Source organism: Oryza glaberrima, chromosome 2 (genome assembly GCF_000147395.1).
Source record: "Oryza glaberrima chromosome 2, OglaRS2, whole genome shotgun sequence".
Classification (NCBI taxonomy): domain Eukaryota; kingdom Viridiplantae; phylum Streptophyta; class Magnoliopsida; order Poales; family Poaceae; genus Oryza; species Oryza glaberrima.
The window spans coordinates 33,182,153-33,209,976 of NC_068327.1; the positions used below are offsets into that span (position 1 = coordinate 33,182,153).

At 43.3% G+C, this 27,824-nt stretch overlaps 2 protein-coding genes and 2 pseudogenes across 10 annotated transcripts; 1 reads left to right on the plus strand and 3 right to left on the minus strand.

The window, feature by feature from the left end:
• The first annotated feature begins 1,847 nt into the window (after nucleotides 1-1,847).
• Nucleotides 1,848-20,800, plus strand: LOC127762758 (probable starch synthase 4, chloroplastic/amyloplastic). Of its 9 annotated transcripts, XR_008015566.1 has the most exons (25): nucleotides 1,848-2,203; nucleotides 2,343-2,399; nucleotides 2,499-2,526; nucleotides 2,637-2,706; nucleotides 2,888-3,001; nucleotides 3,206-3,428; nucleotides 3,697-3,831; nucleotides 4,160-4,264; nucleotides 4,436-4,531; nucleotides 5,032-5,161; nucleotides 5,729-5,779; nucleotides 6,331-6,441; nucleotides 7,061-7,170; nucleotides 7,282-7,447; nucleotides 7,532-7,612; nucleotides 7,699-7,767; nucleotides 7,891-8,004; nucleotides 8,492-8,553; nucleotides 8,687-8,783; nucleotides 8,953-9,153; nucleotides 9,416-9,516; nucleotides 19,405-19,767; nucleotides 20,241-20,436; nucleotides 20,514-20,571; nucleotides 20,662-20,800. XR_008015566.1 is itself a non-coding variant. In XM_052287237.1 (20 exons), the coding sequence occupies exons 1-20, from the start codon at nucleotides 2,046-2,048 to the stop codon at nucleotides 9,070-9,072; spliced, it is 2,097 nt and encodes a 698-aa protein (XP_052143197.1). In that variant the 5' UTR covers nucleotides 1,848-2,045; the 3' UTR covers nucleotides 9,073-9,360. The 9 variants fall into 9 exon arrangements, 1 of the variants encoding a protein (XP_052143197.1); XR_008015565.1 differs by lacking the exons at nucleotides 20,514-20,571; nucleotides 20,662-20,800 and having other exon boundaries at nucleotides 19,405-19,451; nucleotides 19,540-19,767; nucleotides 20,241-20,444; XR_008015568.1 differs by lacking the exons at nucleotides 20,514-20,571; nucleotides 20,662-20,800 and having other exon boundaries at nucleotides 19,405-19,652; nucleotides 20,241-20,444.
• Nucleotides 9,580-11,266, minus strand: LOC127762668 (putative wall-associated receptor kinase-like 16; annotated as a pseudogene).
• On the minus strand, nucleotides 11,883-14,877 carry LOC127762757 (wall-associated receptor kinase 2-like). The gene is made up of 3 exons (XM_052287236.1): nucleotides 13,909-14,877; nucleotides 13,674-13,817; nucleotides 11,883-13,090 (listed from the first exon to the last, which is right to left on the minus strand). The coding sequence occupies exons 1-3, from the start codon at nucleotides 14,819-14,821 to the stop codon at nucleotides 11,883-11,885; spliced, it is 2,265 nt and encodes a 754-aa protein (XP_052143196.1). The 5' UTR covers nucleotides 14,822-14,877.
• LOC127762669 (wall-associated receptor kinase 1-like) lies at nucleotides 20,205-27,240 on the minus strand (annotated as a pseudogene).
• Nucleotides 27,241-27,824: the final 584 nt, after the last annotated feature.

The window sequence follows — 27,824 nt, forward strand, 5'->3', positions numbered from 1 at the left end:
TAGGTTAACTAGCGCCATATCTAATCTAAATTCATTGGCTTTAGTTTATATCAATGAATGAATGATTCTGACAAAAACAAATGGTCGTGTTCAGTGTTTGCGCATGATGCAAGCTGACTCCGATGAAATGTTTGTTTCTGTGCATGTTGCCGAAGCTAGCAGGCTAGGATCAAATCTATATGTTTGTTTCTGTACAAGTTGCCAACTACTGTACGCATTCTACCTCTTGTAAATTAACTACTTTGTGCACATAAACAAGTGCTCCATACCTCCATACATATACGATAAAAACATATATCACTGTCAATCTGTCATCTATTCTGAAGAGGTAAGCCACATATTTTGGAAGTCTAGAATCGACGCCGGCTGACACTGCATGCTGTGTATAATATTCTTGGAGCATACATAATACAATACGTGTACGTGGAAAGATAAACAAAAATACACGTAAATATCGATCACAAGTTCACAACCAAGTTGTTATCCATATTTCGACAAGTACATTATCCCATATGTAAAAAAAATAAATTAATTAACTTGCATGTTTAAAATGATTTATCACATATTAATTTACCATGTTGATTTTTTTAAATATTTTTATAACTATTTGAATGACACGTAAACAACGAATGAATATACATTCCAGGTAGCTGTACATCATAACCGGCTATTAAACACCAATCAGTTCTGGTCGTGCTACTCGTGGTTAATCAGTCATTCATTTTTCTTGAATCGTACCACCGCTCATAATAATGATGTCTTTCTACCACATCAACAATTAACCGGTTATTACCAATCAGTTCTTGGCGTACGTACTCGTGGTTAATGGGTTGACGACGACATTTTGGAGGTATGGAAATGTGGTGAAACATTATTTTTTTTTTACGCTAACTCTTACACGGACGACGAGTCATCACGCGAGATGAGACGTGGACGTGAGAGGAATTGAACCGGGCGCGGCCAAGTGCAATCGCATGCATGCATGCACCTGTGCCGAGTCGATTGGATGAACGGCGCGGTCGCCATGTCATGGGTGACGTACACCACCTTCGATCGACTTCGAATGCAAGAAATTTACGGCATGAATGGAATGAACCAAGAATGCACGCGCGTGCTGCTTCTTGATTGATTATGTCATCGGCACACCACATACTCTATCTGGATCTTCGGTAATTAATAATTCCTGCAGCTATCTATCTAGCAATATATATTTTCTGCTATGTGTACCATATAAAAGATCATCTCTCTCTCTCTCTCTCTCTCTCTCTAAAAAAGCAGTAGTACGTGTTCCTGTGCTCCTTCTCGATCTTCTTGCAATCAGCTATATTGTTAAGACCGGTCAGGGTCAGCGACATATATTGCCTGGCGAAATAGTCGTGCAGGTCCCTGGGAGAAATTAATCCTACGAGACTAAAAGTGGATATATTGATGTGTGTTCTGTTTTCATAAATTTGTCAATCCATCTGTAATTTTATAAGTATGTTAGTTATCCTAAGACCTAAGACTATCATCTACTGGTCTGGTCTCGTATGATTATTTTCCGTTCTTGACAGAGCGGCGGCTTCACGCAAAGACGCGAGGACGGCAAGATCGAAGCAAGAATTGAAATACAGAGACGGCAAAGGTCGTTTGTTGGGCCTCATCGATTCGTCCAAAATGGGCTGGGCTTCAAGCTCACTGGTGGGCTGGGGGAGATGCACGTGATGGGCTGGCTAATCGGCTCGCTCGCTCCCACCGAACCAGTAAAACGCCAAAAATAAACAGAAACAGAAAAGGCTAATACGCCATTAACCACCCGGCGCCCGCGCCGCTTAATTCCAAAACCCTCCTGATAAACCAAACCTGGCGCGGTACGCACCACACCACCGCTACCTCATCACTCTCACGCGTCTCCCTTTCTCCGCACTCCTCTTCGCTCTCTCTCGTGATCTCGTCTGATCAGCTCCGCCTCCGCCTCAGAATTCAGAAATCCCCAAACCCCAATGCTGCTGCTACCTCGCAGTCGCACGGCGAATCGGGGATAAGCACCGGCGGACGGATCGGAGATGGAGGCGCCGGGCCTCGTCGTCGGAGCGGCGCTGCGAGCACCGCCACCGCCACCTCCTCTCCGGTGCTCCCCGCGTGGCGCTGCGGATCGCCTCCTCGTCTTCTCGCGGGAGCCTCGACCTCGACTCGCCCCTCTCACCCGGTGCTACTGTTCCAGGTACTTTGCTTGCTTGCGAAGTTGCGATTCCACTGCGCTGGCGCTCACACACCCGCGCGCACTCGTAACATGTGGATGTGGGTATTCGTCACCGTGGCTTTGTTTGGGCGTTTGATCCTCAAATCGGTGTGTATTCCAGGGAGGGGAAGGGCAATGCTCGCAGCAAACCCCATCGCGAGGGCTCCAATTCCGTTCGGTGTGTGCTCCGCCGCTCGTATTATCTCTAGATTTTTTTTTTCAGTTTTATTTTCACTATTTGACGCAGCGAGTGGTTAATTTTTGTGAGTTTGTCTAGGCTGAACGTGAAAGCAAACAATGACCAGGTATGCATTAAAACTTCGAATCTGTAACACGTTTCCCCACATATTTTACCTCATGTACCTGCATTCTCTTATGGTTTAAGAGGATCATGAATTTAGAGCTGATGTCGCAGGAAACATATTTGGCTGATGAACGACACGAAGGGGTTGACATCTGGGAGCTATTCAGCGAGGCTCAGAGAAGTAATAACTACTTTTTTTTTAAAAAAAATCTGAGCTTACCATTGAACCACACCAGAGCAGTATCATTTGATATTTGGCGTGGCATGCTTATGGCACTTTTCAATTATAGTGAACCATTTGCATCACTTTGTTGTTTGCTAAAAGAAAAGCGTTATCTGTTCTGATGGCTTCAATTTCACAGATATCCTACACCTTAACAAGCAGCGGCTTGTGGCCATGGAAGAGCTCAAGAAACTGCAGGATGAAAATAAATCGCTTCTGCAGGACATAGAAGTACTGGAAACAGAAAGGCAAGGTGCGACGGTGATACCATCCTAATGCCAAGATACTTTTGTGAATTAACTGTGAAGACAGAATGCGAGATGCGTAACATCGAGCAATTCAATCCTGTGTTTGATGTGATACTTTTATTTTCTCTTTATCATTGTTAGCTTAAGAGAATAAGAGGTAAACGACAGACCTAAAATTTGACGCTGCATTCTCCTTTTACATATTTCAGGTTTTTCCATAGAAATAGCAGAATCATCAAGGTTCTCTGAGTTGCTTCTGCGTATAGATACAATGACCATTTCTGGTATGGTTGGCATGACAGAAGCGTCTGATTTAAGAAAGAAAGTTATTGACAACCGATACATGATACATAGCGTCTTTTCTGATATTCATCATAAGCAAGATACTGAACTACTGTCAGAATTGCAACTCTATCTGCGTAAACCAGCAGAGTATGTACCACTACCTCATTACATCTCTCCTCCAGGTTCCAGCTTTAATATCGCCATATTATATTCAAAGATCCTACTGCATTATACATACATCTTTCAACCTGAATAAGCATGAAAAATTGAAAATGCACTACAATTTTTTCGTATATATGCCTTCTGCTTATATTTTGTGCTGTATAATTCTAAAACTGCATGTTTTCTATATGATGCACAAACTGCTACTTACAATTTTTGCATAGCTACGTTAATTCAAATTACTGTTTTGCAGGAAACCTCTACATGTTGTTCACATCTGCAGTGAAATGGATCCAATAACATCACGTGGATCATTAGCAACCTATGTTACTGGATTATCTTCCGCACTTCAAAGAAAGGGTAACTTGGTGGAGGTCATACTGCCCAAGTATGCAATTTCCTTGTGACAAGCAAGTGATCACCAGTGAACTAATAAATTTGTCCATTTTCAAATGTTTACAATAATTCCAATTATATTTATAAATGGACTAGGCATAAAAATGTGAACAGTTTCTTGTGGGTTTTCAGCAATGTTTAGCTATAATACATAGTACAGTGATCATTATTCTAAAAAGAGAGCTATTTTGTTTTTGATAAATTTGTTGGATTAGGGATTGAGCTTTGTATGTAGTCTGATTTTGGTTGTGTCATATTCATGCCTCAAGTATTGCAAGCAAAGCTATCGTTTCAATTGCACTGGTATAACCCAAAAACAGGTATGCTGGCATAAATGAAGACGTAATTCATTGCCTGAGGAAAGCTGAAGCAGACTATGAATCTTATTATGGTGGTTGTTGGCATAAAAACAGAATATGGACAGGGTAAATATATACTCAGTATAACAGTAATCTCTTATTCTGTTGATTATCATCAAGACCTTAATTTTTAAAAGTAATTTTATAGAGAATTTATTGCTGTGCGTGCTTTTGCATTCTTTAGAGCTTTAGTCATGTTTTCTGGTTTCTCCTCCTGATTTACCTTCTTTTGTGCAGTATATCAAGTGGTGTTAGTCTTACACTCATAGAACCGGTGCAGCTATCATATTTTGATCGCGATATGTTACGTGGTTACCCCGATGACTTTGAGCGGTATGCTGTATGCTATATGGTATCTGCTTTTGTTTTGATTCTATTTTGAATCCCGTTGATCATTAGCTCTAGCTTTTTCAGAAGCTCATCTTCTGATATATTTGTGCCATGCTGTTTATCTGTTGTATGTGGGGGTGTAAGTGGCTAACCCGCGAAATCCACTTATAGGCTAAAATAAGCCGTGAACCCGCTTATTTTGGCCTATAAGTGGGTTCGCGGCTGACCCACTTACAGCCCTAGTTGTATGCGACGCAAATGATATGTGCTTACTGCATGTTTTAACACATGATCCTCCATTCCTCCTTTCAGTTGATTGTATCTATTAGACCCTTGCTTTGATACCTTGTTTGGTACATAACAATTCATGTGCTTTATTGAGCTAGAAACAACTGTATGTAATCGACAAAAGGGTTATATAGGCCTGAAACAAACTGATCGGTTATATAGACCATATCTAGCATATTTGACTACATTTAACATCGATGAATACATTGTTACAGATTTTCCTATTTTTCACGTGCATCATTGGATTATATTGTAAAATCCGGAAAGCAGCCAGATGTTTTGCATGTACATAACTGGGAAACTGCTATAGTGGGGCCACTATTCTGGGATATATTTGCTCACCAGGTCAGTCATGCTATCTCTCAAAGACATTGTTGTTTCAGTGTAAATGTTTATACTTCATACCTCACAAATTATTTCTTCTGTCAGATCTCATGTTTCTTATAATATATTTTTCACTGGTCTCCTAGCCCTTGTTTAGTTCCGAACTTTTTCTTCAAACATCCAACTTTTCTGTCACATCAAAACTTTCCTACACACACAAACTTCCAACTTTTCCGTCACATCGTTCCAATTTCAACCAAACTTCCAATTTTGGTGTGAACTAAACACAGCCCTAGTATTGGCAAGGGTTGATTAGTACTTCTCAAAGCAAAACAGGGAACATATGCACACTGTTCTACAGACAGGAAATCGATGTGAACATTATTATTTTCTGCATACAGAAAAATACACCTTCATTCCCCCTGTTTATATTGAACATTGTTGCACAAAAGATTTTCCCAGTCTTTAGATTGACTATAAAGTATTAGAAATGCAGTTGAATTTTTTATATGCTGCAGAAAATTATCTGAGCATTTTGTTATTCCTCATGCGAAGTTTTTTCTTATAAGTTGTATTCAATTTTTTCAGGGACTTGGGAACACTCGGATATTACTGACATGTCAAGACTTGACTTCGCAAGTAAATATCATATATGCTTTATTTGAGTTGCTACTGGTTAACTGTATTTGATGTTCTTTATTAAACAGGCTGATCACAGTTGCTAAACATAATCTGTTCTAATATCAAATATCTGAAGAATAAAAAAAATGAATCCTTCTGATGCAGTAAATCATATCTTCAAATTATCTGTCGATCTTTTTTGTTGGTAAATTTGTTTCATTAGACCTTGAAATTGAGAAATAGAAGTACACAACAAAATGTTCACTGTTGGCTACCAGTTACCATATGGGAAAGGAACCTATGCCTTCTCTGCTATTTCCTTTCCTTTTCTGGCAATATCTATTCCTATCTGTTATTATTAGCAGTATTAGCTAATTCATATTTTCAGTGAGTACCCTATTGGAATATGTATGCACCACTACCACCATAAGTTCATTCACTCTTTCAGGCATTGTGTTGCTCAAAATTTTACCAACAACACAGCGAAATTTGGATTGACTAGAGATTTTCGTCTTTCAAATATCTTTAAACTTTAATGGACATATTAACAAAAATAATCCTATATGCAGTGCCTAGAGGTTCCAAATATGCTGGAATTGTGCGGACTTGATCCTCATAAACTTCATCGACCTGATCGTCTGCAGGATAATAGCGAGACAAATCTTGTTAATGTTCTAAAGGTCAGCCTTCTTAAAATTTTAGGAGTTGATGCCATGGGTTGAGTACTGTAACATATGACAGTTGAAGACTATGCTATTGTTTTTTCTAAATTTCTTTCATCTTTATATTTAATCCTTCGTTCATGACACTTCCATCTTTCTATAAGAAACTAGTCCAAAGATGTGCTTGAAGAAGATATCAAAATGCTAGACAGAAGTAAATTGTTTCACACATAATCCTTTGAATGATAAATATGTGAAGCTTAATTTTGAACAAGGCAAGCACCATGACAACTGCAATCACTTGGCACTTGCATATTTGCAAGCTTTATTTCATGCAACCACATATTCAGACAGTGGTTCGTGTGTTGTGTGGAATTATCATGAGGAGAACTTTGCTTGGCTGACATGAACGACTTTGTTTGGCATTATCAGAACTGTGAACAATATCAGTACTATTAATCTCAATTGACATGTGTTTTAAGTCCTCGACTCTTGATATCCCCAAGAAAACTTTGTATGAGCTTCAGGTCATCTTGTTTTCAGGGATGTATTGTTTATTCAAATAGATATGAAAGTCTTTGACTCCTTGATATCCCCGAGAAAACCTTGTATGAGCTTCAGGTCATTTTGTTTTCAGGGAGGTATTGTATACTCAAATAAAGTTTTGTTGATGTCCTCAACCCTCCCAAGAGATATGGCTATCCAAGGCTTAGGACATGGGTTGGAAGCAACATTAACTACACATAAGTAATTATCATCTTGTTTTGCTTTTTATATTTTCCTCCCTGTAGCCTGTAGGGCTAATGAATGTCCATGACTGCAGTTTCTTGTTTCACACAAATTTTGTTTCCTCTCCAGGGAGAAGGTGTTGGTTGCTTCTCATGGATTGGATGGTGAACTTTGGGATCCATCCAAAGACATTTATCTTCCTCAGAGGTATTCTCCAAATGACATTGAAGGAAAATCATTTTGCAGAAAGGCACTTAAGCGACACCTTGGACTCCACAGTGGTTCTTCCGTTGTTGTATGTACTTCTCATTGTCTTGCACAATAAACATATTTTTGTTTAGTCATTACAGTGTTTCATGAAGTCTATGTTGTTTGTCAGGTCGGGTGTATCTGCAATGGTGATTCGAATACTGATGGTCTTAGGGAAGCTGTTCGTGTTGCTCTGCATGGTGGTGCTCAGGTTTGTATTACTAATTATTAATTGAGGACCTTCAATTTGGACTCAGGCTCTCTACTAGCGCAGTTTTTAGAGTTTATACTGTGTAGGTCATCTTCATGGAAAACAAAGGGCCTGTGATGAACTCAACTGTGCAGGCATTAAAGGAAGAACTGAAGGTATCAGTATTACGGTTCCATGTCTATCATCAGTAACCTGTGTAAAGCTTTCTGTGTTCACGGAGACTGTAGAGTGTAGAGTAACATTACATCTCGGTTCACTTGTTTCAATTTATCAAACAGGGAGACAGTGTAATGTTTGTTGAGATATACGATGAGGCCCTGGAACATTTGATATTTGCAGGTTCTGATATATTTCTGTGCTCTTCCTTTTACGACCCATTGCTACAAATAGCGGTACGTAAAAACTTTTTCTATTTTCTGCTTCTGCTTAGTTAGCTAATGTTCACTTTGCAATGGTGTCCAAAAACTTAGAAAAAGTCAGTATCACATGATTTAATGGAAGGAGGTATTCTCCAGTTTTCGGAGTATGATTTTTTGGTAGATACTCACTGAGTCAAGAGTGAAATCAGCTCCTTGACACATAACCGGCGCAACTTCATTTCCACAGACTGTGAAATGAAGCAATTGACAAGCTCTTTGACCAAAACTCCTTGCAGTTCAGATATAATTTTGTTCTTTGGTGGCATTTTTATTTTGCATGTCCGCTTTAGCTGCGTACTTGTGTATGCATTGTTGATCTTAGCAACATCGTAAGTTACTGGAATTATATTTTGATTTTTGACACATGAAAATGAAATTAACTGTGCAATGAAAGTTAGCTTACGAGTTACAAGCTCACTACTTTGTCTCGTACTAAGTTGACTCTTATCTTTGTGGGCAGATGAGGGCAATAAAATATGGATCTGCACCAGTACAGATAAACTTTCCCAGTAATGGATCCAGGTGAAAACTGCAAAATATTTTATAGATGTTTGATGTGCCAATTGGCAATTATGTGTTGTCAAGTTTTCTAAGAAGTGGCAAATATGTGTTTATGTGTACTTATGGCTCTGTGTTTAAATTTACTTGTAACCAGGCAAACTGAGTGGCATGACTACCCCAGCACAGCCCTCTCTCAGTACATCATCTCAACATATGGGGACATGTCCCTTTCTCAAGCTCTCGATGGCATTGTAAGTTCACAATCTCTAGGACACTACTTACTTAGTTACTTAACACTTATCCTTTGGAAGCTGTTGAATCACTACGACATGCCAAATCTGCAAGAAAGAAGGCTTATAGGAAGCTAAAACAGCCTCCCCGAATAAGCTATATCAAATTCTTTGCTTCTTGAATGTGCAGAAGAACAACCCTTCCCAGTGGGATTGGCGTATTAAGGATGCGATGTCAAAAGTTTTATCATGGGATGCTGAGTGCTACGATCTACATTGGGAGGCTTATTCCGTTATTAGGAAGCTGTGAATGATGCATTTCTCTGGGGACTGCATGGTACATCATCAGCTATCTAAATACAAGGCACAGTTTTTGCCCATAAACAATCCTGTAAGTCCAGTTGTTTAGCGACCTGTAATCTAGCTAAGCAAATATTCCATTCTAGTAGTCTGTAAAGTACATTTAATTTTAAATTTTGATTTTGTCGCTTGCTATAAATACCTGAATCGAATGTTATTTTTGCTATAGAGACAATTATGACAACACCATAAGAAGAATTATGACAGAAAAAAAAACAGTGCGATTGTGCGATCCACCAGTTTATTGGGGTTATTTCACAACGTTATTGTGACTGAAAGTTCTATTCTGATAGGTTGATTTCTTGCAACTGAACGGACAACGGAGGGACAGCAATATTTCCTGAGTGTGTTTTGGAGAAAGCATAGTAATGATTAGTACCAACGCACATTCAAGGTAACAATCTGTCTATTTTATTTCTACACCCAAAACACAGGTCATACCCGAATGGCACAAATACTAGGATCTGCAAGCTGGATTTTCAGGATCATATTCATGGTGGTGTCTGAACTTCTGATCCATATTTCTCTGTTCCATGTCAAGCAAGATCTGCTTCTCCTCCGGATTGGCATCACCTTTATCCCAGGGGTGTAGCTGGTATCTCCTCAGCATCTCCAGCTTCTCAGCGACCTCCTTCATCATCGGCCGTTCCTCACTACTCATGCTCACACATCGCATCACGAGGTGTGTAATCTCTTGGAGCACCTCCTCTGTCATCTCATTCCTCACCTGGCTGTCAATAAGTTCCTCATGGCGACCATATCTCACGGCCATCTTGAAGCAAGACACGAGGTTCCTATCTTCCTCTGATCCGCCGAAGTAGAGTGCCTTCTTCCTGGTCAGAAGCTCCAGGAGGACAATACCAAAGCTATACACATCGCTCTTATCAGTCAGCTGACATGCCATGAGGTACTTAGGGTCTAGGTACCCACAGGTCCCCTGCACCTTAGATGCAATCTCGAACTCGTTATTTGGCGCCAGTTTTGATGTCCCAAAATCTGAAACTTTTGCGATGAGCTTGTCATCAAGGAGGATATTTGCTGTCTTGACGTCTCCATGGAGGATGGGCGGTAAGGCTGAAGAATGCATGTAGGAGAGTGCCTCTACTGACTCTGCTGCTATCCGAAGACGAGAGTCCAAGGATATAACGGTGTTGAGGGCGTCGCCATGGATGTAGTGGTCGAGAGTGCCGTTTGAGACAAACTCATAGACTAGCATGGGAACTTCGACCTCGAGACAACAACCGAGCAACTTGACGACGTTCTTGTGGTTGATATGGGAGAGGATGGACATCTCCTTCGCAAACTCCTTGGTCTGTGCCTCCTCTATCATCTTTGACTTCTTGATGGCTACCACCATGTCCTCCAGGATGCCTTTGTAGACGATGCCATAGCCACCGCAACCAAGAACACGGTCGGCGGCAAAGCTGTTGGTGGCCTTCTCGAGCTCTTCCTTGGAGAAAATCTTGAACCCACCCGCTCCGCCGCTGGTGCCACCATAGGAACGCATCTGCTGCTGGAGAAGCATGCCACCGTTCTGCTAAAAGAATCTTTGATTCGTTCTGATGAGCTTCCTCTTTTGGAGCCCGAGGTAGAGCCAGAACAACATGAACAGTGATAGGAACACACCGACGCTGACCCCTGAACATGGTATGCCAATGATATTCATTAGTTCCCGAGAAGAAAATGATTGAATACCTGTAACGACTTTCAAAGCTAACGTGAACTTGTCCATTGGGCGGCAGCCATTCTCCTGGGTTGCATTTCCACTAGTCCCCGGTCGGCATTCGCAGGTGTAGCTTCCGTTTGTGTTTGTGCATTTTCCGAAGCATGGGTATTCCTTTGGGCGTTGACATTCATCGATGTCTAGCGTTGGGAAAGCAAAACATATTCATCACTTAATTTTTTTTTGTCAGAAAGATTATTACTCCATTTGCCAAGGGTATGTGTGTTTGGGCGTTGCGTTTTAGGCACCCACCTTTGCATCCACCGTCGAGGTAGGGGTTGCCCTCGTAGCCCTTGGAGCACCTGCACCGGTACCCCTGGCCGTCGCCGGTGTTGAAGCACTCGCTGTGCGCGCCCCTGCACGCGTAGTCCGTCCTGTTGCACACGGCGATGTCGCAGCTGCCGACGTTTCTGATCCACATTTCTCTGTTCGTTTTTACTCCGTTTTCGGTTTCGATAATATTCGATTCCGTTTTCGTATCCGGGGTTTCCGATTCTGATTTCAATTCTGAAAATAATATGAAAACTAAAACGATAAGGATGGTTTCCGTCCGTTTCCGTACCGTTTTCACCCCTACTCACAGTTACATATCATTGGTCTATATGGTCTATGCAGCTTTAGTCTATGCAGCCCACATACATTTCTTGGTTCTTTGGGTGAGCACCATATATGTGTTTCCATGTCACAAGAACAAGAATTTTAAAGAATTCGTCCTCTTGAATAGTTCAAACAAGTAGGTTGATCTTTACTTATCTGAGAAAAAAACAATCCAGCATATGACTAGTTGTATGTGTGACCTATATATTAGGGAAAAAATAAAGTACTTATGAGAATCATAGCCACCCTCCTGAAGGTAATGTGATTGCATAAATTATCAACATAATACAAAGGTTAATTTCATGCGCCTGGAAGAAAGATGACAAAGATACACATTCAGATGAACATCAACAAAACACGGTAGTGCATATAGCTTTGGACCGCGTGCCTTTCATACCTTGTACATTGTGACAACGCTTTATATTGAAAAAGAAAATTCACTACCTGGGATACCTTGAAGAGAGCAAGTACTCTTCTTCAAGGCTATACTGTCTTGTCGACTCTATACTTGTGCCTTCATTTGCGGGGTAGCTCATTGAGACATGATTCTCCTTAGAATTTTTATTGGCCACGCTATGTATAGCTTCTTGCTGCAGAAACAATGATCTTATGCTTTCAAGTGTCATTTCCACCTGTCTCATAGTGGGCCGCTCCTCTGCTTTCAGCTTGACACATGCCACAGCTAACATGGCTACTTCTTTAACTTCTTTTCCTCCCTCTTCCACGACTTGAGGATCAAGTATGTGACCCAAGTTGTCACGTGTGAGGAGCGTAGTGAAATGCGAAACAAGACCGTCATCCTCAGGTGATCTGTATGAGTATGGTTTTTTCCTAGTAAGTAACTCTATTAGAACAACACCAAAGCTAAAAACGTCGCTCTTCTCGGTGAGACGTCCTGTGTAAGAGTACATGGGGTCTAAGTATCCTAGTGTTCCTTGAATAACAGTTGTGACTCCTGTCTGTTCAGCAGGAATACACCTTGAAGCTCCAAAGTCTGATACTTTTGCTGTTAGGGAGCCATCTAATAAGATGTTATGAGACTTGATGTCCCTGTGAATTATGGGGAATGATACAGCCGAGTGAAGGTAGCCGAGGGCTCTAGCTGTTTCAGTTGCAATTCTGAGTCTATCTTCCCATGACAATGATAATGGCCCTTCAACATGAAGATGGTGGTAAAGGGTACCATTCGATATGAATTCATAAACCAACAATGGCACTTCTGTCTCTAGGCAACATCCGAAAAGTTTCACCACATTGCGATGGTTAATCTGTGAGAGAATGGCTACCTCGTTTATGAACTCATCGATCTCTCTTTGGATTGCTACCTTTGATTTCTTGATTGCAACAACATGAAGATCCGATAGAATCCCTTTATAAACGGTGCCGTGCCCTCCTCCTCCAATCTCACGAGATTCATCAAATTTGTTTGTGGCCTTTTCCAGTTCTGCTAAGGGGATGATCATCCTTTCAGCAATGTCGGTATTTTGAGATACCAATTGTTGCAACAAATGCCCACGGTTCTGCTTAAAGAACATCTGTCTAAGCATGTTTGCTCTACGATTCTTGATCTTACGTGTTAAAAAGACTGCACCGAATGCCATGGCCAAAAGCCCCGCACCACTGCCAACTCCAATACCAATAGTTAAACCTGGTGCACAATAGAAGGGGAAAAAAAGTTTTCTTCATTAGAGAGGCGTACTGAATTTATCTGTAATTGAGAACCGTTAGTGCCACAGTACTTGCCGAACAGTTGGTTAATAAGAAATCAACCTTATGGAAATATTAGCCTGTAAAAACATTGTAGTCTGCTTTTGTTTGTTTATGGAACAGAGTAATTTGTGCTGGTACTTGGCCGAACAATCGACTGTTCTCTCCAACAAAACAACCCCGTCGTTTGGCTTATTTACAAACGAAAAATAATTTGTGAATAAAACTTTTATATATATATTCTTAACTCTTAACAATCTAAAACAATCTAAAAGTAAAGACTGAAAAATAAACTACAATGAAAAAAAATCTAAAATCAAATCAAAATTTAAAGTTAAAAATTCAAATTTTGCAACTTTAAATTTTGACTCATAAATATAAATATAAGTGAAAAGATGAGGGTGAAAATTCCGTTGCACATTATAGCTAGCACACTCTCAAGTCTCAAGTAGTTAGTTTAGCATCTTCAATTAATTTAGATGTCTGGATAAATTCCAAAATGACAAGAAGATTAATTTAGTTACCTAGATCAGTTTTGACGCAGCCTTTGTCAATGAACGGGTTACCGCGAGCACCTCGCGGGCACATGCACAAGACCGATCCTAGCGTGTTGGTGCACTCGCCGAAGCATTTGAAGTTATCAGGTGGCCGCTCGCACTCGTTGATATCTTCGCGAATCGCCCAAATCGACGGGAATTAGCTTTTGAACTCACTGTTAAAATGGAGTTTATTTCACGGGAGGCGTGTTTAATTTTGTACCTTGGCATCCACCGTCGAGGTAGGGGTTCCCCTCGTAGCCCCTGGAGCAGTTGCAGCGGTAGCCTTCTCCCTCGGTGGAGTCGACGCAGTAGCTGTTGGCGCTCCGGCACGCGTAGTCCGCCTTGTTGCGCATGGCGGCTTCGCAGCTGCCGACGTTCCGGATGGCCCAATCCAGCACGACGGGCACGGCGAAGTCGCCGGTCCGGTTGAAGTCTCCGCGGTAGCTGGTACTGAGCCACTCGGCGTCCGCCAAGAACACGTAGCGGTAATCTGTGGCGGCATAATACTGAAGGGTGACGTTCTTGGGCTTGTCCTGGTTCACGTAGTAGGTGTGGAGACCGGAGGGTATCGAGCTCTGGCAGCATCCCACGCCGGCGCACGCCCCTGCTGACACGGCGAGCGGCGACGACCGGCACAGGGATATGCAGCCGGTCACGTAATTTTCTGTGGCGTCTAACAGAAGGCCGAGGTTGGGGCAGCCGAGTGCGACGAGGCGGTTCTTGGCCGACGAGAAGCGGTAAGGGCCATCCGGTCCCAGGAACAAGTACACGGCGTTGTTTGTGCTGACCGTGCTGCCGTTGTACAAGCTCCGCGACGCGTTGTTGTATATCCGGGCCTCACCATCGGTGAGGGACAGGCTGACGAGATGGATCTCCAAATTGTATTGGGGATCGATGACGGCGATGAGGCGCGGAGGGGAGTAGGTGTGGTTGCACTCGAGCTGGAATTTGGGCCCGCGGGCACAGCCGGCGCCGATGCCGAAGGGGTAGGGAATGCTGATGTTGCCGCACTTGTCAGGGCAGCCCGGCAACGGCTGACCCGACGCTGGTGTCGCCGGCGCCAGGGCCATGCCTAACAGCAAGACTACGGCTGAGATGGCGACACCCGCATGCAGGTGCCTTATCTCTGACATCCTGCCTTAGCTAACTCTTTGCCCTTTTCTCTGCTTGCATGCTGGTTTCCGAATAAACATAGCGCGCTTAGCTGGAGCTGGAGCCTTGGAAGATCGGAAAGGAAGATGCGTGCTAGGCTCCCGGTCTTCGTTGAAGAGGTCGTTTGATTGGTTTTTGGGGTCGACTTCACTGTTGCGTCGTCGGTAAAGCATGGAGCCGGGCATATGGGCATGTGTGCCACTTGCACTGTCGCGTGGGTCACTTGCACTGTCAAGATTTTGGGAGCCGAGCCTGTGTTCCACTTTCCACTGTTTTAGTCCAGTCAATTGCCTTGCCTATTGCCAATTTGCCCTTTTTTTTTTCTTCTGAAAAGGATAGTCCCCGCGAGATTCCTTTTGAGTCTACTGCTTGTCTGCATTGTAATGGATGAAGGCATGTGTTGTATACTGTAAGTTGGTGGATAAACAATTGAACGCTATGACGACGTCTCAACCTCACGGTGGTAGAGGAAGCCAAATGAGCAATGTAGTATCTGTCGGCTGGTTATACCTAACTACGATAGTTGAGTATACAAGATTCAGCTGATAAGGTAGACACGAGTATGGGGGTAGAAAAGTGAGAAACAACTATTTTATCTAATCCTATTTAGAAATGCTATACCACGGGGTACCATCCCGAGCACGTGGGACGATATCGCCTCCTCCTGTTCCATCTCCTTGAGCCATGTTTTCTCCTCCGCGTGCGCCACTGCTGATGGTGAGCCTCCTGTTGTTGTTGCTTTGCCCTAGTGAGAGCTGCTGCTGCTTGCTCAAGACGATGAGGAGCGTCTACAATGCCCGACGGGGCAAGACGACAAGAGAATGAGTATGTGCACGGCGAGTTGGCGGCAAAACGACATGATGATGGTTTCATGGTCATGGTCGCCGCCTGCTCATCGCTACCGCCTATGACTGCGCCGATGCGAACGCTCAATTATGTGGGGCGTGGCGGCGGAGGATGTGGCCGCTGGCGACGAGCTCCGGCATGGGGCATGGACGGCGGAGGATGCGACCACTGGTGACGAGCCCAGCATGGGGCGTGGCGGCGGAGGACGCGGCCGTCGGCGACGAGCTCCGGCATGGAACATGGATGTCGGAGGATGTTGTGGCCGCGCCGGCGATGAGCTCCGGCGTGGAACATAGATGGCGGAGGATGTCGTGGCCGCGCCGGCAACGAGCCCAGTGTGGGGCGTGGCGGCGGAGGACACGGTTGCCGGTGATGAGCTCTGGTGTGGAACATGGATGGCGGAGGATGTCGTGGCCGCACTGGCGATGGATCTCCGGCGTGGGACGTGAGGCCGCCGCCGCTGAGCTCCAGCGTGTGCGGAGTGACGGTAAAGGACTTGCTCAAACGCGGAGGACACGACCACCGACGATGATGCCTTGGTGCCTGGCTCCTGATACCTAGTAGGAATCATCTGATATCTAGTAGGTATCGCTCTGGTATCAACGGGAATAAGCCAATACCTATACTCCCTCCGTCCCATAAAAAACGAATCTAGGACCGGATGTGACATATTCTAGTACGATGAATCTGAACATATGTATGTCCAGATTCGTAGTATTAGGATGTGTCACAGCCGGTACTAGGTTGGTTTTTTATGGGACGGATGGAGTAAGTATCATATGATACCTCGTAAGTATCACATGATACCTGATAGGAATCGTCTGATACCTCGCAAGTATCATTTGATACGTGATAGAAATCGCCTAATATCTAATACTCCCTTCGTTTCACAATGTAAGTCATTCTAGCATTTCCCACATTCATATATATATATATATATATATATATATATATATATATATATATATATATATATATATATATATATATATTGGGAAATGCTAGAATGACTTACATTGTAAAACGGAGGAAGTAGATACGGTATCATTCCGCTCGAATGGGATTCCGTTGTATAGCATCCCCCTATTCATATTTAGATCTTCAATGTGAAAAATGACCCCACTCCTATATTTATATTTATTGATCCGGGATGTGTGTTACACCAAGTGAAAAAGGGAGTAGCTAGCTTGTCCAGTCCACCAGTGTTGATGCGAAAAACATGAGGCCTGGGAGATCTGCTCAACTCCAGTGCAGGTCCAAAAATCTTGTATTTAGGTTTGTGAGCGTGCCAGTTGATTTGATCCTACAATCAACAAGAAACAGAACTAAGAAAATAGCAGTTAAATCCATAAACGATAGCCGATCGGCCAGTCGCCGATGACATATCATTTATCTTTAAGCCGATATCATCTTTGCATCGATCGGCAGTCATAAACATACAAGAAAGAACTAAATCTATTCGATTGGCTGTAGATATTAACAGTATATAATGCTTCTATCGATATATACTTAAATCAAGTGATTGGGATAGATCGGTCGTCATGCCGAGACAGTATAAATCACTTAGACCGAAATATATACTATCAAGAAGATTATAAACGTTCATAGCATAGCCGATCAGGTAGATCTAGCATGTATCGGCTAATACTCCGATACCACTCTATATTAAGATATTAAAACATATAGAATATATCAAACAGAAGCCTAATATACCTAAATGCAACAAGATCTTGATATAAAGGGCGGATTTAACATATCAATCAAGCATATAGGATATAAAGTAGTTAAATCAGGTAAGATCGGTTGCAACCCCGATACTACCCTAATCGGCAACCGAAAAGCAGGCTAGAGATTGAGATTCTAATCACGACTTATAAGGTCAAACTCAACTGATGCAGCTATAAGTATGAAAAGTAAGACAATATCTAGACAATCAAGCCGTCGGATGTTTCATAGGGTGGTGGATATCCTATATAATCTAAGTCAACATTTGGTATTTAACATAATCGGCTGTCTTCTAGTGATAGATGTTAGCCGACTGAGGGTTAAATAACAATATTGCCAGAGATTATATAGGATATATGATAACTCGACGATTTACATAAACAAGATTAGAGTATCATAATGATGGAAGCACTAATCATGAGAACGCAAGCCGCCATAACAAGTTTTACCTCTAGTTGAAGATCGAAACCGATGCAGCTCAACCCGAAAGTAAGAACTCGTCGAAACAAAACGAAAGTAAAAGGGTGGTGATGCGCCGAGATTGTTGTTAAACTTGTGTTATTTGATTACATGGGGCTCGGGGTCTATTTATACCCGAGATTACAAAATATGTCCATGTCGGACACGACTCTTATCTCTAACAAACTCTAAGATACCATAAGTCTTTGCGGCAGACTTTTGCCCAAGCTTATCTCTAAGGAAATTACATAAAATATCCTAATTAATAGATACAATTGCCTTTCTAGGACTCAATCCGTGTGTGGCAATCCATATGAAGCATATTAACTTAGCCCGACAACGTGTACCGAGTCGTATTGTCAGAATCGGCTCAATCGGTTAACCTTGTCCGACTCGAACTCTGCTGATTCTGGTCGCGGCCGATTCGGACTTTAGCCGATCCTTGCTCTGTTTCTGGAACGATCTAACTCTTGGATTCCGCTTCGGTTTTATCTTCATCTCCGATACTGAAATTACCAAATTTGGTCGTTAACAACCAGACAGTGGACTTATTCCATCTCGTACAGTTTCGGCCCAGTTCGCTCGTCGCAAAGAGCCTAAACAAAAGGGCCCAATACTGGGCCTTCTCCTCTCTAATGGCCTTCCAACAACAAGGCTCAATGTTTCTCAAGGGCCTTCACGTATCATCCTCCTCCCCACCCACTCTCTCTCTGTCTCAAGCAGGTCAGCGGCCGGCGGCCGGAACCCTTCCTCCCGTGCCTCCGCCGGCGTCGTCGGAGGCACAGACTGTCATTGTCTCCGCCATACATGGTGTCTACCAGAAGTCCTCCGTTCCTTCTATCCTCTGGGAGCTGGGAGCTGTCCGCTACGCAATCCGCAGGCTGTTCCTACTCCCCCACCGACTCCCTCTCTGGTCTGGTGAGCGCGTCGCAAAATTACGAATAACTCTACTAATTTGGTATGGTTCCAGTCAAATCAGGCATGCAGAGATGACCTACTCCCTGTAGGAAAAAAAAATCCTCTCAGGGACGATCGCCTCCCTTCATTGGACGACCAACTCTAGGAGTGTGATGGTCCTGACCCATACACGACAATCCAATGTAACTCTCTTTACAGTATATATATCTTTGATTTTGTGGCGTTACCTTGTGATTCCATCTTATTTACCATTACTAGTTTGAAGTTTTGAACTCGATCTTATGAGGTGATGCTGATTTTTTTCATGACGCTTGAATGATTTGGTTATATGATGTGAACTCACCCCTGCCAATAATTAATAGTCTGTCTTATTAGCATGTTGTTATGTTCAGTGATATTATAAGTAAAGGTGACTCTCGCAACCACCGCGAGCATAACAAAAAGTTTTTGATTTTTTTTCTAACTATCCAAGGCATTTGCTAGTTTTTCACAACTTAAGGCCTGTGGTTGGTGGATTTGATGTGCATCTACTTCAGCTTGTTGCCGGATGGATCATATATTTGTTGCTCGTTGATTTTACTGATCATTGTCACTAATAATTGTTCTCATTATGCAGCTCATAAGGGCTAAGTACATCTTAATGATTATACAGAAGGAATAATAGTTAAGTTTTTCCCTGTGGTATTATCAGCATGTACTAGCATATCATGTGGGTTGCCTTTTAGCCATTTATATTCTTGGTTTCATGCAGAAGTGGAAGCTCTTGCCAGTGGGGGAGAGATATTTTTTTAACTATGGGTATGAGAATTAAGAAGTAATCCAGGCCAAGATCAATACACTGAAGGATGCTGACAAAAGGAGCTGGTAAAAATTAAAGAATTTCTTGGTTTATCACTATGTCCAACCCAGTGAGAGGCTTGAATTAATCTCTGTCAACGAAGTTCATGGCTAATTTCTCCAACTAAAACTCTAAAAAAAGGTACATAAAGAAATATTTTTGGAATATTCCAAGAAGTTATATTTTTAATGCGCTCGCCCGTGAGTGCACAACATATGTCCCCCTAGATATCTTCAAATTCTAGTTAAGTCTATTTGTTGATTGTTCAAACCGTAGGAAGGTTTGCAAAGTCCTTATCTTCTTATTTAAATGTTTCTATTTAATGATCATGAGTTGTCGAAACATCATATTGTTTTCACTTTTCTTTTAAGAGAAGAACGGACATGAACCTTTCAATACTTATAGTGACATACCATTCTTCTCTATCGTCTATGCAATTTCTTGCTTTTATATTACAGAACACATAAATTTCTTGGTCGTTCTTTGGTTGCACCCCAGGGATGTGTTTTCATATTACATAGAAAAGAATTTCTATGTGAATTCATTGATTTATAAAAGATTAACGCAAACAACATTATCTACAAGCTAAATGTATATGTACTTCCTTCTTCCAGATCAAGAACATCATGCTGCCTGAATTGGTAATTTGGATTTTGATGTTCAATGCCAAGCAAGCTCTGATTCTCCTCAGCATTACCTTTAGCTTCAGCCCAAGGGTGCTGCTGGTATCTCCTCAGCATCTCCAAGCTCTGCTACCTCTTTCATCGTTGGTCGTTCTTCGCCGTTCATGCTTAGGCATCGCATGAGGAGGTCTGCAATCTCCGTTGCCATTTCATCGTTCATCTCTTTCCTCACTTGGCTGTCCATAAGCTCTTGATGATGACCAGCCTTCATCGCTGTGGTGAAGCGCGACACCAGGCTCCTGTCTTCCTCTGGCCCGTCCAGGTACAATGCCTTCTTCCTAGTTAGAAGCTCTAGCACGACAACACCAAAACTGTAGACATCGCTCTTATTGGTTAACTGGCATGTCATTAGGTACTCAGGGTCCAGGTACCCACAAGTTCCCTTCACCAACGTTGCAATCGCAGCCTCATCAGTTGGTGCTAGTTTGGATGCCCCAAAATCTGAAACTTTGGCGTTGAGCTTGTCATCAAGCAGGATGTTAGCCGTCTTGACATCTCCATGGAGGATTGGTGGAGTAGCCGATGAATGCATGTAGGCGAGCGCCTCGGCGGACTCTGCGGCTATCCGAAGACGGGTATCAAGTGCTATGTCAGTAGTGTGTTCCTTGCCATGGATGTAGTGGTAGAGGGTGCCGTTTGAGACAAATTCATAGACCAACATGGGAACTTCTACCTCGAGGCAGCAACCGAGCAGCTTGACGACATTCCTGTGATTGATCTGGGAGAGGATAAACATTTCTCTAGCAAACTCCTTGGTTTGAGCCTCCTCCATCATCTTGGACTTCTTGATGGCCACCACCATGTTGTCCTCCAGGACACCCTTATAGACGACACCGTGACCACCGCGGCCGAGAACACGGTCAGCGGCGAAGTTGTTGGTGGCCTTCTCGAGTTCTTCCGTGGAGAATATCTTGAACCCACCAGTGCCTCCACCTGGGTGCATCTGCTGCTGGAGGATCACTCCGCCATTCTGCTCGAAGAACTTTTGCTTTGTTCTGATGAGCTTCCTCTTTTGGAGCCCCAGGTATAGCCAAAAGCACATGAACACCAATAGGAACACACCAACGCTGACCCCTGAAGATGGCATTGCAATGTCACTCATCAGAAATCGGAGAATCAATAGAGAGAAAGGTGCATCAGTATCTCATCCGAACCGGACTGTTGCGTCGTCCGACAAGGAAGGAGCCAAGCTGTTCCACTTGTAATGCTGGGTGGGTCAGAAAAAGCACGAATCCGAGCATGTGTTCCACTTGCACTGTTGGTCCAATCAATTGCCTTGCCCATTTGCCAATTCTTTTCTTCAGTAGAGGACAGTCCCCGCGGGATTCTTTTCTTGAGAGATGAAAACGGATTTTTTTTTTCGCGGACACAAATGGAAACGGATTTGCAGTGGTCTATTTCTTCCATCCCAAAATAAAACAGCATGGGATGAATTGTAATAATTTAGTACAATGAATCTAAACATTGGTTTGTCTAGATTCTCGTTATGCTAGATTATTATATCTTATCTTAGGTTGGAATATTTTGGTATGAAGGGAGTAGCGACCTAGTGGGTACCATCGTATATACGACGTTCACAAAGATAACCTGTGGCAAACAATGATACTGCTCTAGAATCTAAAATGACGCGTGACTGTCGTCTTGTAAAATTTAAGGGCAAACAACAGAAATGATTTTTGGAGGTTGGATTCGCCCTTGATCACTGATCAATTGTCCCTCGGCTACTTTGGTTGTTTTTCTCTTTGCTCCTTGTTACAAAGCTACACTAAACTAATCTAATGTAGTACGACCGGCCTGTATGTATAGCCGAGTAAATAAGTGCCTATTTAATAGAGCTCTAACTTCTAAATTTAACTATAAGACTTGAGTTTAGAGTAGAGTTGTGGAGCTGAAAGCCAACTTTACATCTCTAGTTTATTTTATGAGTTTTTATTTTCGATTGAGTTAAAACTGTTTGGCTAATCTCCCGAGACCATGCACTCAACAAAGCTAATTAATTGATTTACTCGATTGATGCGGAAAAGCAGGGTGCTGACTGCTGAGCATGCGGTTGTGGAAAAATCTAAATTGTTGTATTTTGTTATCGTTGTTTTCTGATCTATTACATCGACCCTCTCATGAGGTATATATAGGAGTAGGTAAGAGATAGAGATTCGGAGTACAATACAAGTAAGAGTAGATTTATCTCTAGGATTCTATCTCTAGGACTCTATCTTATCTCTAGGATTCTATCTCTATGATTTATTTTATCTCTATAATTTATATTTGACTCTTATTTCTAACTAACATATTATACTTCTAACAGCGTTCGCTTGTACATGATCTGACCAGTCAATTGCACTGCTATTTGCCAATTTTTTTCTTCCCACAAGAGACAAAAATTCCCTGTGGGACTTATGAGAAAAGACGGCCCAGATTCATTAGAGCCCAGGACAAGGGAAGCCACCGTGCACATTTGCCGTCCTAGTTCTATTCCAGCCCAACCCACCACGCATTCGCAGGAATCTCGTGCTTAGGCCTAATTCGGCTTGCGCGTTAGCGAGAGCCCAGTTTAGGCCCACCATATCAGCCTAGTCGTGCAAATTCCATTCCGGCCCAATTAGTTCGTCGCTGTGATGGCATCCAGCCTTGAAACCTTTGTCGTCTCTCTCAACCAGGACAGCAGCGAGCCGGCGGCCGGAACCCCTCCCTCCGCCGCCGCCGCCGCCGTCGTCGGGGGCGATCAGATCCGCACCGCACGCGCAGGATATCTATGCCGCCGCCGGAGGTGTTGACTTCCTGGGACGCCCTCCGCCGGGTTTCCCACGCTCTGCGCCTCTGCCTCCGTCAGGCCTCAGGGTGAGTGCGCTGCCAAATTATGGTTAGCTCTACTAATCTTTCTTCACTCTAGTCTCTACTGGTCGTCTTCTCTACTCCTGTCCGTGTGCTTCAGTCGGTCTCACCCGCACATCGCAGTGTGGGCTAGGGCTAGCATCATGAATCTTTTCTTAATTGCTTGATTAGTGAAGTGCATTGGTACTGTGCCAGTCAAATCGGAGCTCACCCACACCCACTCTTTGTTTAACAAATTTTCCTCTCATGGATGATTGCCTTCCTTCATTTCATTGGACGGACCAACTCTTGGAGTGTGATGGTCTCCTGACCATACACGACGATAGCTAGGGGAAGCTGAGCCATGATGACCTGATATGTATTCACTTAGCAGGGGAAGCTTGAATTTGCTATTACAAGGTAGCAAATTCTTCGGATGGCTCATGATCCATTGAAAAATCCTTACTGCAGACAACTTTCAGATTCGGGAATGGGATAACAGTGAGATTTGCCCCTTTTATGGTATAGAACCAGAGACTACCCACCACCTCCTCATAGATTATTCATTCACAAGACAAGTATGGAGCTCCATATGGAGGAAATTGGGCCTCCACACGCCTTCACCATCCCTCTTCACTGGAGACATGCTAGGTTCGTGGGAAGCTTGCAGGAAAGAAATGGTACGCAACTTCGATGGCCTTTTCATCCACACGGCTCGGGGTATTTGGTTACAAACGAATGGAATAATCTTTAATGGGATATACAATTCCGTGCTTCAGGTAGTTCATTCCATCATAGATATGTGCAAGGAGTTTGATGAAGCCCAAATAACTTAGATGATTTTTCAGCGCGTCTTGTTATTAGTTGCTTTGCATTACCTTAAACTTATGTGCCTGCCCTCCACGCTCTCCAGGGATGGACGTTGTATGTTGTAAAACTTTGTTTTTCCCCCTACTTAATTGAAATTGGCAGAGCTCCCTCCTTCCCCTTGAAAAAAAACCTCTATCCAACTAAAACTCCAAAAGGTATATAAAATTACATAGAGATGGTATGCAAATCTCTTATGTTCTTACTTAAATGCTTCTATTTAATGATCACATGTTGTCTTTACATGATGTTGTTTTCACCCTTTCTTTTAACAGAAGAACAAACATGAACCATTTAATACTCACAGTTACAAATCATTGGTCTATATAGTCTATGCAGTTTCTTTTTTTTTTATTACAGCCACATAAATTCCTTGGTGGTTATTTCATTGCAATCCATATGAGTGTTTCCATTCATGTTACACGGAAAAGAATTTTAAAGATTTTGTATCAGAACAGATTGATTTACCAAAGATTGACACGATCAGCATGATCTATAAGCTAAATGTATATGCATTGCCTTCTTCCAGACCCAGGACATCTTGTTGCCTGAGTTGGTAATTTGCATTATTTTGTTCCATGCCGAGCAAGCTCTGAATCTCCTCCTCATTGCCTTCAGCTTTAGCCCAAGGGTGCTGCTGATATCTTCTCAGCGATTCCAGCCTCTCGGCTACCTCTTTCATCGCCGGTCGTTCTTCCCCAATCATGCTTAGGCATCTCATTAGGAGGTGTGTAATCTCTTGGAGCATTTCGTCACTCAGCTCATTCCTTACTTGGCTGTCCAGAAGCTCTTGATGACGACCAACCTTCACAGCTGTGGTGAAACATGACACCAGGCTCCTGTCTTCCTCTGGTCCGTCAAGGTATAATGCCTTCTTCCTTGTTAGAAGCTCCAGCACGACAACACCAAAACTATATACGTCTCATTAGGTATTCGGGGTCCAAGTATCCACAAGTTCCTTGCACCAATGTTGCAATCTCAGCCTCATCGGTTGGTGCTAGTTTTGATGCTCCAAAATCTGAAACTTTGGCGTCGAACTTATCATCAAGCAAGATGTTTGCTGTCTTGACATCACCATGGAGGATTGGTGGTGAAGCCGACGAATGCATGTAGGAGAGCGCCTCGGCAGACTCTGCCGCTATCTGAAGATGGGTATCAAGTGCTATGTCAACTTCGGAGTCTTTGCCATGGATATAGTGGTAGAGGGTACCGTTTGAGACAAATTCATAGACCAACATAGGCACTTCAACTTCAAGGCAACATCCAAGCAGCTTGACGACGTTTCGATGGTTGATCTGGGAGAGGATGAACATTTCTCTTGCAAACTCCTTGGTTTGGGCCTCCTCCATCATCTTTGACTTCTTGATGGCCACCACCGTGTTGTCCTCCAGGACGCCTTTGTAAACAATGCCATGCCCTCCACGACCAAGAATGTGATCAACTGCGAAGTTGTTGGTCGCATTCTTGAGTTCTTCCGTGGAGAAAATCTTGAACCCACCCACTCCACCGCCAGCGCCACCATAGGAACGCATCTGCTGTTGCAGAAAGATTCCACCGTTTTGCTCAAAGAACTTTTGCCTCGTTCTGATGAGTTTCCTCTTCTGAAGCCCAAGGTGGAGCCAGAATGCCATGAACACCGACATGAACACGCCGAGGCCAACCCCTAATCATAACGTTGCATATACATAGGCTAATTTTAGGAAGAAATTGCAGACTAAAACCATTGAAAGTTAAGATAATTGCATACATGATGGGTTAGTTCGATCATTAATTACCTGTAACAGCCTTGAGAGCAAACGTGAACTTGTCCTTAGGGCGGCAACCATTCTTCTCGTGGACATTTCCAATAGTCCCCCGAGGGCATATGCAAGTATACCCTCCTATCGTATTTGTGCAGTCTCCGTAGCATCCGTATTTCTCTTTGTCTTGGCACTCGTCGATGTCTTCCGTTTGCCCAGAAAAATCATCAAACTGATCAGACTGCAGCATTATATATCCAAGAAAATATACAGTCCCATCTTTTCACTTATGTTTATGATTGTTAGTTAAAATTTGAATTTATAACCTTAAATTTAAAGTTGATTTTGAGGTTTTTTCGTCGAAGTTTATTTTTCAGCCTTTGCTTTTAGAGTGTTAAAACACGCACATAAAAGTTTTATTTACAAATTATTTTTCGTTTACAAATATACCGTTTGGTTTATTCCGTGAATAACCAAACGATGGGAGCCATAGAGACAAGTAACAGTTGATTGGGTTAAAATGATTACCTGTGCATCCGCCGTCGAGGTAGGGGTTACCTTGGTAGCCATTGGAGCACCTGCACCGGTATCCGACGCCGTCGCTGGCGTCGAAGCACTCGCTCCACTCGCTCCGGCACGCGTACTTGGTGGCGTTGCGCTTGGCGACCCTGCAGTTGCGGACGTTCCGAATCGCCCAGTCGAGCACGACGGGCACGTCGAAGTCGTCGGTTCGGTTGAAGTAGGCGCGATAGCTGTACGTGGTGTCGATCCACTTGTCCTCCACCAGGAACACGTAATTGCAGGCCGTCGAGTTGAGGCGATGGTAGATGGGTTCCACGCGGTTCTCCTCTGCCGACTTATTCAAGCTGAGGATGTAAGGCTTGTAGAAGTTGAGAGGCCGAGGTATGGTGTTCTGGCAGCACCCCCTCTCCCCGGTGCACCGGCTCGACAAGTGATCATCACCGGCTTGCGACTTGCGGCACATGGATATGCAGCCGCTGACATAGTACTCCTCGGCGTCAACCAGGTAACCGAGGACGGGGCAACCGAGCACGACGAACCTGTTCCTCGCCGCGGAGAAGCGGTAGGCGGTGCTACGGCCGAAAGACACATCAGACAACAGCAGCTGTCCCTGGCTGTCCCTCCTCAAAGCATTGTAACTGATGTAGGTTGTGCCATCGCTGCAATAGTTTCTGGCGTTGATGAGGGCCCGGGCCTCGCCGTCGAGGGACAGGCTAACCAGCTCGACTTCAGACACGAAGAGGCGAGGAGGCGAGTAGGCGTGGTTGCAAACGAGCCGGAAGTTGAAGTCGCGGGCACAGCGGGAGCCTATGCCGAATGGGTAGGGGATGCTGGTGTTCCCGCACTTGTCGGGGCAGCCCGCCGGCTGCTGAGCCCACGCTGGTGCCACCGGCGCCAGGCAGACGATCAAGACGACGAGGGCCGCACCCTGCAGGCACAGGGTAGTGGTAGCCATTTCTAACATGGTAGCTAAACTCTAGCCTCGTTGCTCTACTTGCTAATGTTGCCGGCTGTCATACCCATATAAATACTCCAGTTAGGAGTAGATGATAGTGCTGCTTATGACGACATACTACCTCGGTTGTCCTTTTTAATTCATTTGACTTATATAAAAATATTTTTGCAAATAGACAAATGCTTAAAGTACTTTTGATGGTATTATTTAGCTGAGTAAATAAATAAATAAATAATACTGTTAGTTAAAGTTTAAGAAAAAAATTAATTGCCATATATTAAGCCAGCTTCGTTGACGAGGTTGACATTGGTCTGAACGCGAGCGCGCGCTTCGTCGATGGTCGACGTCAAGGAAGCTCACTGATTTTACTGCTGGTTCGGTTGTTTCGGAATTGGGAGGCCGCTCTGGTGCACATTGTACCTCGGTCCTTTAATTGACTTCCTTCCCACCTGAACTTGTCCAGCCAAATACTACTCCATTCGTCATAAAATATAAATATATTTTTTTACCTTGATACTGAGATGCTACTTTAACCAATAAAATATATAAAAGTATGACATTTTAAATAAAAATAGTTGCATATTATAATAGTTTGTTTAATGATAAATCAAGCAAAATCAA